The sequence below is a fragment of the Mya arenaria genome, chromosome 16 (genome assembly GCF_026914265.1).
Source record: "Mya arenaria isolate MELC-2E11 chromosome 16, ASM2691426v1".
Classification (NCBI taxonomy): Eukaryota; Metazoa; Mollusca; class Bivalvia; order Myida; family Myidae; genus Mya; species Mya arenaria.
In genome coordinates this window covers 2034352-2047256 of record NC_069137.1, presented here as the reverse complement: position 1 = coordinate 2047256, position 12905 = coordinate 2034352, and the positions used below count along the sequence as shown (strand labels likewise).

Here is a 12905-nt window from a genome sequence, read left to right as displayed (position 1 = left end):
CGGTCATATTTTCATACCTGTCAATGTTCGACTCATTGAAAGGAGTATTTTCCGATTTCTCTTACTCTTCGACATCCTAACGTTAAATCAAGAAACATCGATGTTCATCGCCAGTCACATCGAATTAGCAATAAAATAAACAATATATATGTATACCATTTTGAAAGGGTTAACACATTTTTAGAAAAAAGGACTAATAAATCAACGCAGCTGATTTTGCATTAATTGTATGGTTCCTTTTGTGTAAGCGCCAAGATTGGACTCCAACAATGACATATTAAAAGGTCTATGTTTGTTTCGCTTCGCGTGCGTAACTCGTATATAAACTCGAGAGATAGAGCATTCGAAATACTACATAAAAGGGTTCTTTTACACAATATTCAATGTACATGTTCGTTTGTATGTTATCTAATTTTCTAACGCGTCCTTTCTAACTTATATTTAGAAAATTGAAGCATCATTATATTTGAATGACAGCGGTAGTCCGTATTTGAACACGTTTTATAACTGTATTATCACATTGATACGGCATTAAAAATACATACACAAGATCAAACTTTAATTTACTGAAAATTATAATTATTCGAAAAAGAAAACACACGAAATGATAAATATCCATGTAAGTAATACCCCTACATTTCAATTACAGCGTCGCTCTGTAAGTATTGAATACGTTATTTTATTATTTGTATTTAGATCTTAATAGTCAGAACCGTTGACAAGATGTTATTAGGCCAGACAGATGTATTTCGCGATGTAAACACATATAATTTTGATCATTTAAGATAGCTTAATAAACTAAGAATACGCAGAACAAGGCATTTGGATAATGTTTTGAGTAATACGAGCGTTTGATAAATGAACATATTATTTACTAGAAATACACATTAAATTTTCTTTTGCAATTTGATATATAGCAATGTAAGTGCTATTTGATGAAGGGCGTTAATGTAAATCTTACCTGTTAGCGGTTGTTTAATTATCGTTCTGTCTTTGATTGAGCCAATATTTGTGTATATGTCTAAAAACCAGTCCTACAGGACTGCTGACAAAATATCAGATCGTATTATTTTTAATATTTACGCTCATAAATTATTATGTATGGGTTAAAGCATTATTAACGCTGTAAGATTGAAATTGGTTTTCGGCAGTTTTCCAAAGATTTTAGATTTGTTTAATTGTGAATCATCTAACATGACTAAATTGAAGGCATTGAATGAGCTGACTTAAACTGTAAAAAGGTCAAAACTGCCAATCTGTGACTGCAGCTTTAATACCATCCAAATTTGTTTATATGCCAAATATAATATGTTTGTTTTATTTTTATACAGCACCGCACCGTAAGTATAATTGTACAACATATTTTGAAAATATATTACATTCAACATGACACAATACTAATAAAAGAACACAACAAAACAGTTTGAAATATAAGACACTAAAAACTGCCAAAAGGCACTATCCGACAACAGTTTGAATATACCCCTACCTTACGCTGCAAGACTATGATCTAAATATAATATTTCAATGTAAACGGGCATGGAGGAAAGAAATAGAAAGAATAAAATATGTTTCCAGTGTTAATAAGTGTGCTCTTTATCAATTTTAATTGTGCTTTGATTTCTTTACAGATTATATCGAAGGCAAAGGTAGGTTTAATTATAGATAAGCACTGCCTGTTGTTTATGTTATACACGATGGATCAAAGTTAGAGATGTACCCATATAATCATGTGTTGTAACGGCTGTCACGATAAATAGTGTTATGTAACCTCCATTGTAGTCGCACTTAAGCCAGAGAGAAAGCGGGTTTCAGGACCGCCATCTTGTTATCAAATAGGCTGCTTTGGAATGACAAAATAATATATTATGGTTGAAGGATGTTATCTATATGTATAAATGGATTGTGAACACTAAACTTACATTGTATGTTCCCGCGACCCAAGATTTGCGTTCGGTTGTTTCTCAATCGTTAGGATCTTATATTCTTACATGAATCTGATTTAAACATACTATTGTAATAGATATATAGTGTGCTTCTAAAGATTTACCCTTGCAGAATGGAATGTAAAATGATATTTTGATAGCGCTAAGAAGAGCTAGTAAAAACTTTTCAAGAATAAAATGTATACCACTAGCTAAAATGAAGCCACTTCCAATCTTGACTGCGGAAGACTTTACTGCATAAACGTTTCTTTGATATAAACACAACTATTGTAGGTGCTTAACATTATTAACTAGTTTGTTTATTCTCATCGTAGTACAAACGCGCGCTACGTTTTATTTTATCTAGATATTAACTTGGGAACTGTCCTACGAAGTAAGTTTCCAGAAGCCTGGATATGGGAAACACACACAGTAGGGTGAGTACCATCGTTTTATTAACTTGACTTTTATGCTTAAAACGTAATATAATATGTGTTTCGTAAATCTATATACGCTGGGTATCCGTACCAGACGAAATGAAGCACGCAATGACAAGACCCTCAGTCTTAATGCTTAAGTATCCGATGTACAACTCAGATATTCATGTATGGCTGTGATGTATAATGTTGATGTGTAATGAAGCCTAAATTTTGGTATCATTTGAACGGACATTGCTTACTAATTACTAATATACAATCTATGAAAATACGTTACATATAAAGTTAACGGAGTTTGTATTTGTGTCCTTTATTTTTACTGAAATTGGAACATATTTACCGATTTTTCGAGGTCGATACAGCGTGTTTGAAATAATTTAGTATGTAAAGCATGCACTTATTATTTTCTACACAATAAATACACAATTTACAGCAAAATTTTCTGATGTTAAATGGCCCATGAATCTGATGTATCATCGAAAATAGTAAAATTCATTAGGCAAGTTGGATGGAGGGTAGAGGGATGGGGAAAGAAATAAATGAATGCGGCGAGGCTGTAAGTGGATAGAGAGTTGGAGAAATATTGAATGGAAGGGCGAGACGTGTGGATGAAAAGATGTGGAGATAATAATAAAAAATGGAGGAAATTGGGTGATATTCATGAAGCAACGAAAGGAATGGAGGAGGGTTGGAAATAATTAATGAAAGGAATGAGGAAGTGGGAGGGGCATATACATATGGAGAAATAATGTGACGAATGGGGTAGGGGGTGGAGAGATTGAGACATTATGAAATTAATAAGGCAGAGGAGTGGGGCAGATATATAGATAAATGCTAAAAATAATGATGATTGGAGGAATAATGAGCAAAATTATGGTGAGGGTAGGGAGATGGAAAAATGATTAAAGGAATCGGGATGTCTACAAATAGACACGTACGCCAAATACAACGTTCAGAAAAATGTCGAGTGGGTGTGTCAGTTTTCTTTAAGGATTAAAATGATATATTTGACTTATATCACTTATATTATGTACAACATACTATATAAACAGGACAAGTGGTGAAATTCATTTGACGCGTGAGATACCCGACTCGATGACGTCATGGATTACATCAGTATTTGTGACAAATGACCAGAGCGGTTTCGGAATTGCAGAAAATATACCCAAGGTACAAATGCCGTACAATCTGTATAACGTTTGTAGCACACATTAACACCATTAGCCGTATAGTTCATTTCTAATTGTCTCGGATAAATTAAAAGAAAATGTATGTTGTTAATAAAGTATAGATTTATTTTTCAAACACTTATCGTACCGACAGGATGATGAAAACATATATAATTTGTATTAGACATGAAACCTTTTTAAACCCAAACTCTGTTATTCGTCTGGTTATTGGCATTGAATCTACACTTACTGTTCAATATTGTTTCAGGACATTCATTCCACTATCACTTTACATAGCTTGGTTACGACTTTGTTTACACCAATTTCCACATAATGATAATGACCTTGAAGAAAGACAGAGAGATACCTCGATTCTGTTCAATTGTATTCGTTTAATATAATATGCTTGTACATAGCGTACTTTGTATGATATATTAATGCCAACTCCTGGCCAATATTGTAATGCAGGTCACTGTACGAAACGATTTCTTTATTACGATGGACCTCCCAGAAACAATCGTACAAGGAGAAGAATTCCTTCTGCAAGTTACTGTATTCAATTATCTTCCAAGTACGCAACAGGTACGCTAGATATTTTTGCATTCCTTTCTATTGTAATCGCAATTATGTTGTTCTTGTTTCATACATCAGCACAAATTAAAATATAGATCCTTTAAATTCATACGTTTTTTACATTTCGCCGCGTAACTCAATTTACGTGTACAGTCGAAACTCGATGGCTCGATATTCTAGGGACCAGTCAAAGTACTTCGAGCCTCGAGAATATCGAGCCAAGCGGGATTGCTTACAGAATGTTATTTTTTTCATTTGTTACATAAAGTCTTATTTACCTCGTTTATTATTGGCTACGCTATCTCCGCAAGAGAAGGAAGAGTATTTATTGGGCATAGTTAGGCACCCTAAATTTCGTAAAATGACTTATTCGATTATTAAAAAAATATAATTTTATTTTTTTTTATTTATAATCACAAAACATTTATGCGAAAACAAGCAATTGAAAACAGTGGTTAACACAAACAGAGCTTAAAACGTATTTCAAAATGCATAGTAATTTAGGGATGGGTTACAATTGAGACAGAACTTAAAGTGATGGTATGTTTATTCAAACTGTTAAACCATTTAAATTCGATAATAATTATAATATCAGTCAAGCAATTTTAATCGATTAGCGCCTTGTGCTAAATGAAGCCAATCAAACAAATCAAGGTGTGAGATTCTTAACAGAACCCGCGAAAATGACATCGACCCAAGTAAACAAATCAAAGTGTGAAATTCTTGTTTGGGACCGCGAAAACGACTTCGATCGTGGAGAAATATCGACCCTCAAGATATCGAGCCATCCGATCGAAATTTATATGAACAAAGATTAAATAAAAATCGGTCCTTTTAATTTGGTTCGAGCCATCGAGGATATCGAGCCATGAGATATCGAGCCAACGAGTATCGACTGTATTTTCAATGAAGTCAATATTTGGCTGTTTTACATTCCGAATTAAAAAACAGATACATTTTATTACCTTTAAACAGCATCTGTATTGTAAGCCTTTATACAGAAATTTGTGCTGTTATCCCATGTTTATTGTTTATGATTGATTGTTTTTTGTTCTCTGTCTTTGGCATTTACCCTTTTCTATTGAACGGGGTACATGTTTAAACGTTGTTTCTGTAGTTTTTTACATACGTATTGATTAATATTTACATTCAATTTCTTCAAACTTGAACTTATGACTGACCGATAAAACTGTAATGATTAGAATAGTTTAATGACACAGTGACTTTCCAATAACCTCTGTAATGTACAGGTCTCTGTCCAAATTCAACATTCGGACGACATGAATCATCCTATACCGGCTGCAAGTCTAACAATGGTGGACTCAATAGGAAACACAATTGATAGTTTAATTCGTCTTTCATTACAATTAGAGGTAAGTAAGATTGTTATGTACAGTTCGTCTACCAGCGTTCTACAAAACTTAATCATTAATAATTAAGCATCAATACTTAATTACTTAATTATAGAAAATAATAATATATCTATGAAAATCTCTTCTGACATGTATTATATATATAGTTTATAATTCATTTCAAGATGTTATTCGTTAATCACTTAAAATGCAGTCGACACATATATCCCCTGCATTACATTCAAAATATAAAGCTTTAAAAATATTAAGACCTTAGCCATTGACTAGGTCCTTACCTAAAAATTCTCCTTTAGGCATAACAACTTCCTTCGTAAAGCGCTGACAGCCAATGCTGATGATACGGTAACAGGAACCTGGTTAAATCCTTAAATGCATGTCAGATTTATGGGGTGATTTAATCATGAAAGGCCGCCAAGTATACATTGCCCGAATCTAATTTTATATATTGTATATGCATGTTTTAGATCATTCCTTGAGTAACACTGCAAACATTTTTTTTGTTCTTGTTAGTTGTTGCAGATATGTTTATGTGATTTGTTTTCTTGCATATACCACATACTTCGTTTAAAACCCAAAATAGAACCAGAACATTTAAATACATTTGAAAAAAACAACATTACACAAAATATTATATACGCTATATATTTTAGGTAAATTCCGGAGAAGGTAAATCTACTTATGTGCACTTTACTCCAACTTCAACTGGCAGCATTACAATAACTGCGGAGGCTAGAGCAGGGGGTCTCCACAGAGCTGCTGCAGTTGATCAAGTACAAAAACAAGTGGATGTCGTGGTAGGTGTCCAACCAAATTAGCTCATCATTGTTATGAAAAATATGAATTCGAAGAAGGTTAATGTTAAATTTCATGCTGTGTTTTATAAGCAACATCATAAATCAAACAAATGCATTTTTATACGGATTTTGTTTGCCCAATCATCGGTATGCACACACAAAGTGTCTTACACAAGGAAATAACATTATTATAAATAGTTAAGATATCCATGTGTTAGTTAAAAAAAAATATTGTTATACCTTATCGTCAGTGGTAAAGCATATCATAGCGAGCCCCAAATGATTACTTTCGAAATGGAATTGAAATAAACTAGATTTGTCTTCAAGTTAGACCTTACTCAGCATTACCATGTTTTAGTTGGTTGATATGAACAATTACAAAATGAAGGTCTTATATATAATATCGTATTATTTGGTATTTTCACTTAATACACATTTAAAAACTGAACTCTTTGGAGGAGGGATACATGTTTAAATGTTCTCATGAGTGTGTTGATAATGTGTTTGTTAACGCCATGTTTCACAGCCATACGGGATTATTAAAAGAGAAAACGTTCAGGAACTCGTAAATTTGACCCATGGATCGAGCTCACATCTTAGCGTGTCTCTACAAGACCCACCGCATATGGCCCCGGGCAGTAAAACTGTTACAGTTAAGATGACCGGTAAGCAAATCTAATTCCATTTGTCCATTCAGAGATTCATTTAATGAACTGTTAACTGCCCTTGTGTGCATGCTTTTTGCACATACATTCTACGTCGTTTGTATTTATTTCCGTTCCTTTACACGCAGGTGATAAATGGTGCTCTGTGTTAAATAAAAACTTGTATATCAAACTTTGAAATGTTTAAAAAAAGGTTATTCAACTTCTAATTTGATTTAGATTTTAGTAAAGTGAATTTTTAATTTTTCGGATATCTTAATTATATTTATATAATTCTTAATTAATTTCATTGCAATTCATATAATGTGTAAACAATGTTTAATGTAAGTCCTTATTATGACCATTCCATGTGTCTTTCAATACGTATAATATTTACTGACATTTGTTGTATGCTACGTGATGCGACCTGTCAGTTTCTTTACAAAATATTATTTCCAATATCAGGGAACTTCATGAAGCCAAGCATTGAGGGTCTACAGGGGTTGCTGATAATGCCGCACGGTTGTAGGGAACAAAATATGGTTGACTTTGCACCTGACGTTTACATTGCTAAATATTTGAAAACGGTTGGACAGCTTACTAAGGAGATATAGGGAAAGGCTGTCCAGCAAGTGAAATTCGGTATTATACCTAATCTCATCTGCATCACTGTTAGTTTATCATGTTCGCAAGAGGGTGTATATTTTTATTCGTTGTTGTATTTATACATGCTTAAATATAATGCGTGGTGTATATGATTGACTTCAACACTGTTGTCTCAATGGCACTCATATGAACTACATACGATACCTTTGTGTGTTTTTACAAGTTCGTCTTTTTGTTTTACCGACAAAAATCAACAGGATATAATGTGTTGTATTTCGCGAGTATCACAGGAATTTTATGTACTGACTAGTGAATTAATTACAAGCCTCATGTTTAAATTATTGTATCCTTAGTACGAAGAATATTCACAGACTAATAACATTCGCAAAAAGTAAACAGTTAAAGGACACTATTGATGACATATCTAAATTGAAACATTGAGAATTAGATGGTACACTACGTTCAGCATATTACGCCCGGTATTACATGTTTTCTACTGATTTAAAGGTTATCAGAACGAACTAAGAAATATGCATCGGGATGGCTCATTCAGTGCTTTTGGGGAAAGCGATCTATCTGGTAGTACATGGTATGTATATTTATTTTATTATAACGTTTTTACAATACAAAATACAGTGACAGCCCAAAAGTCGAAAATTCAAAGATAATTCATCTAATAACTAGTTACTTCAAACAAAGACGTAACTATGATTAGTATTTCCAATGTTGATGTTATAATTAGGTCACTGGACAGTAGGTAAAACATTAAAGCGTCCTTGCTGATATGTACAATTTAAACAAAAACAACAAAAAAACGTTCAATAGTTTATCTGATGATGTACACTAATATACCTGATAATATAGCATGTGGTTGCTGCTTCAGGTTGACTGCTTTCGTCCTGAAGTGTTTTGGTCAAGCACGCTCAATAGTCAAAGTAGATGACCAGGTTTTGTCAAGATCTATGGTATGGCTTCTTGGGCAACAGGATCAAGACGGCTCCTTCAGAGAACCTGGGACGTCAATGAGATGGGTTGACCAAGTATGTTTTGACATTTAAATGATATAAATGCCGTTATTATATAACCGTGAAAACGAAATAATCAGATATTGCGTATCCATGAAGCATTTACCTTTAGAAGTCTGTTTATGTGTATTGAATATAAATTTTGAATTCAGCTCAATACTTATTTCATCGATGTGAATTATACTAGAACATGTTATCGTTTCATCTACGAAACATACCTTTTCAGTCAGGAACACAGACCGGTGTTTCTCACACAGCGTTTATTTTGACCGCGATGCTCGAAAACAGAGGATTTAAATTAGTAGCAGTAAGTAAAATAGCTCCAAATCAGTAGAAAACATGTAATACACACGCAGGAATACAAAAGAAATAAAAAAGCGATTTGAGGAATATACACAGAATCAGTATACAAAATAAAGTGTGGCAAATCATAAGGAGTGTTAAAACAAAAAATCCAAACAGTTGGAAGTAAATGATGAACGATGAAATATCGTCTTTGAAAAAGATAGTTGGATTAACGTCTAGCCAGCTGTTTTCTATACTTTTTGACATAACTTGCCTGTGTTCGAAACCCACTAATTCCAAACTACTTGTTATGCTATACATATGTGTGTCTGCAATTTGATATCATAAATAACAAAATGATAAAATAAGTGTTTTCAGATGCATTACCGGGAAACCTAATTGTGGGTCCAAAAACATGAACGAGTAAATTAAATTAGGATTTGCACCTCTGAAGTTAATTGTTGTAATATTTATGCGAAAAGCTACAGAAACAAGCTCAGTAGCAAAAAGTTTTAACAAACACCCGTTAGTTTCAAACAATCAAGCGTAAACGCAAGCGCCTTTGGTAAAGAAAACGTTTTCTGCTCTCTGTATGTCGATAAAAAAGAGGGCAATTAGTGCCGAGACATGGCATATTTAAGTGCCGAGACATGGCATATTTAAGTGCCGAGACATGGCATATTTAAGTTTTTTTTAAAACCTGAAAGTCGGAGATGGACAAGAACACAATAAATACGGCAATGATTCTAGCGAAAGTGCAATACTTACTTGAGACATTTTATGTTTTATTTCTAAATACCGGAAATTTTAAAGGACATGTATAAAGTATGTATTATTTTGTCTTACCCCTGGTGAAATGTCCACGTACGGCAGCATCGTGTAATGGCTTTACAAAAATCACATTAGGAGTATCGTTGTTGAAAAAAGATGTATTTCGAAATCACACAAATAGTTAATGTGATTTTTTTATTAATCTATATGTATTTGAGGTGTGTAATAATATCATATGAATACCATGTCTGTTATATAAATGCAGGATTCCCGCTTGAATAATGCAATCACAAAGGCAATGCATTATTTGGAGGCCCAGATCAACGACCCACACGACATGTATACTGTTGCGGTGTTATGTTACGCCATTGCGAAATCTGGCAGTAGCATAAGTCCGTCTTGCTTTAACAAATTACAAACTGGAGCTTTTAACCAAGGTGAATATTTTTTTTTTCTATATGTCGAAGGCAAGTAAGTTTTTCATGCTTTCTTTCGCTGTAGTTTCCCTTACGATGTAGGTTTATACGCAATCACTATGTCGAATAAATGTATATATCCCACAAATAAATTGTTACTACCCATTCATATAATACACCAATACATGTTGACTTGACATGTGGCAGTAGCATAAGTCCGTCTTGTATAAATTGCACGCTTGAGCTACACATTTAAAGATTATGTTCCTTTTTATATTTATATCTCACAATGTTAAATATGATTTTATATGATTGCATTTGTCTTTGTTCCCCGAATGGATGTAGTATTTTCCGCAAAATTTTAGTCGAATTGAAATCTATCAAACTGTTTCTGCCCACCTTATAATCAAAAGTATCAAATTCTCTTGAACTTGACTTTAAGATTGTACGCAATCTCAATCAAAGTGACACTTGTATTTAAAATCAATGCATACACATGTATAACAAACATATATTTTGAGTGATGGATATTTATTTATTTAATAAAAATGCATTTATAGAAACTATGTATTACTGATAACAAGATTGTAACCGTGTATTTAATAGCTGAACACGCACCCATATCAAATGACCTAAAATATTCACATTGGTCAACTATCGTCTCATATAGTAGAACTATCGTGTTTTCAGTATCTTTCTTTCAAATTAAACACGGTGTCTTATTGTATTAATTATTCTACATTCCATTTGCGAGTAACTTTGCACCTTATAAACGTTGAAACACATATCACTTTCACAAAATCATTTGTTATGGGCAGTAAACTATACTACGTAGTGACACAATATATATAAATACATAAACATATTTATAAATACACATATATCTTTTATTATTTACATTTAGGAGACAAAACGTATTGGCAACATTCGCGGATGGTAAACAAACGGGCAAACTCGAGAATGGCACCGTCACGTGCTCCATCACGTGATATTGAAGCAACATCTTACGCTCTCCTGACATATAGTGAACTTGGAAAACTGAATGAGGGACGTAAGGTTGTCAACTGGCTTGTGTCACAGAGGAACCCGTCAGGCGGTTTTGCATCGACTCAGGTAATTCAGAGCAAACGATGAACTGCTTTAATTATCTTTTGAAATAATGTTACATTTTCGGAATAATGTTATCTTTAAAGCAAGCAGGTGTCCATGCCATTAGAAATCTCTAAAGACGTTAATAGTTTAAGTACTTAAGCAATGGAAATCGCATGCCAGTGTTTATATTATCTTCTATATAATTAAACATGTATGAAATCGTATAGTATCAGGTCATTGAAACTACAAGCACACATCAGGCATACAATACAATCCATGTGCTATCATCTAATGACACAAGGAAGTTCAACGCCCCACACTAGAAACCTGTCAATGTGGTGTAGCGATATTAAAATAGCTCGAACATTGAAACAGTTCAGGGTAAAATCCGACCTGGGGAACATTTTCTAAATATTGAATAAATTATAGAAGTTCCAATCAATATCATTGTTGATTATGCATGTTGTCACAAAAACTTGTAATAATAAAATATATCAAATATGTACAGCAATTTAAAAAAAAGATACTGTCGGTAAAAACTGCATCATGTGTCATTCCATGATTAACCTTTAAAATTTGATATATTCGATTAATTAACAACGTTAAAAAAATCTTTTTCAAAAGTAATTATCTAATAAATATTGGCCAACCAATACTTTTTGGCTACCTTAAACCAAACTAAAGAAAGATCAGTATTACGCTTGTCTGCATATCGCAAACTCGAATCATAGGCACCTGATAGAGTACGGCAGTTATTGTCCAGTCAGCAATGCGTAAAAATATTAATACAAATTGGACATGTCAACAATGCAAAAAAGCTAATTTACTCATCCATGTGTATTGACCAATTGTTTGCCTGCACTGATAAATTTTACAAGTTAATCGATTGAATACGTGCCTTTTATTACTACAGTCTGGTGGCTAGTTCATCGAATATGTCAAGTAAGAAATCGTTCAATTAAATGCCAGATTACCAACATAATGTGTCTATATGCCTTTTATTTTACTTTAAATATAACCTGAATCGTTTTCATTTTCAGTTCTATTTGACACCTGCTCTATATTCATGTCGACATGTATGCATGTATTTGTTTTTGATAGGATACTGTTGTGTCGCTTCAAGCTTTGTCCGAGTTTGCAGCCCGCTTTCCAATGAACCCGAGTTCATTTCCCAACTACGGACTGCATCTGAACACGACTGGAAATAATTTCGTGCATGAATATCAGATAACCCCGGCAACCTACGATACCACTTATAGTTTCGAGGTAAGGTTTTAATGTCGGTTAATAATTATATAAGGCATACTTAAATCAATATGTTTGTGTGACCTGCTTTATCCGTTTGAAATTTTGACGTTTCATTGTTTACGTTGTGTTTTACTCTTTCAAATCTTGAACGGTCAAATTACAACTGGTCACATGTCGTTAAAATAATCATATAGACACTGAGAAACACATTTTGTTTGTCTGTCAAAACATAGCGCATCTAGACGTACTATTTATAAACTGTAATTCTGCTGTAAGCCATTAAATTAGCCCGATAATGATTTTATTCTATACAACCAAAATATCGTTATCCATTTGCGTTTAAAACTATTCTGGCAAAATAATGGAAATGCTAAGGTATATATCTGCTCTAACATATTTGATAATGCTATCGATGTATAGTGTGGTATCGTGTATTTCGTATTTTCTATTACCACATTACAAAAGGAGGTATGCCATTTGTACATATTAAAACTTTGATTACTACGATAAACGGTAGCTTATAATATATTTATGTTCTAAAAAGTGA

At 33.2% G+C, this 12905-nt stretch overlaps 2 protein-coding genes across 2 annotated transcripts in view; both read left to right on the top strand.

Moving 5' to 3' along the window:
• LOC128222331 (CD109 antigen-like) overlaps positions 1-12905 on the top strand; it is a 119124-nt gene that overhangs the window by 81317 nt on the left and 24902 nt on the right. The window contains exons 3-10 of the mRNA XM_052931310.1: positions 6798-6936; positions 7381-7557; positions 8029-8110; positions 8405-8561; positions 8773-8853; positions 9868-10039; positions 10923-11131; positions 12212-12376. Of these exons, the coding sequence (XP_052787270.1) occupies positions 8052-8110; positions 8405-8561; positions 8773-8853; positions 9868-10039; positions 10923-11131; positions 12212-12376 (843 nt within the window). The 5' untranslated portion in view covers positions 6798-6936; positions 7381-7557; positions 8029-8051. The remainder of the gene's footprint in view (positions 1-6797; positions 6937-7380; positions 7558-8028; positions 8111-8404; positions 8562-8772; positions 8854-9867; positions 10040-10922; positions 11132-12211; positions 12377-12905) is intronic.
• On the top strand, positions 977-7529 carry LOC128222332 (CD109 antigen-like). Its single transcript, XM_052931311.1, has 8 exons — positions 977-1649; positions 2293-2362; positions 3415-3532; positions 4000-4113; positions 5355-5477; positions 6128-6271; positions 6798-6936; positions 7381-7529. Exons 3-8 carry the CDS (start codon positions 3458-3460, stop codon positions 7527-7529), a joined length of 744 nt encoding a protein of 247 aa, XP_052787271.1. The 5' UTR covers positions 977-1649; positions 2293-2362; positions 3415-3457.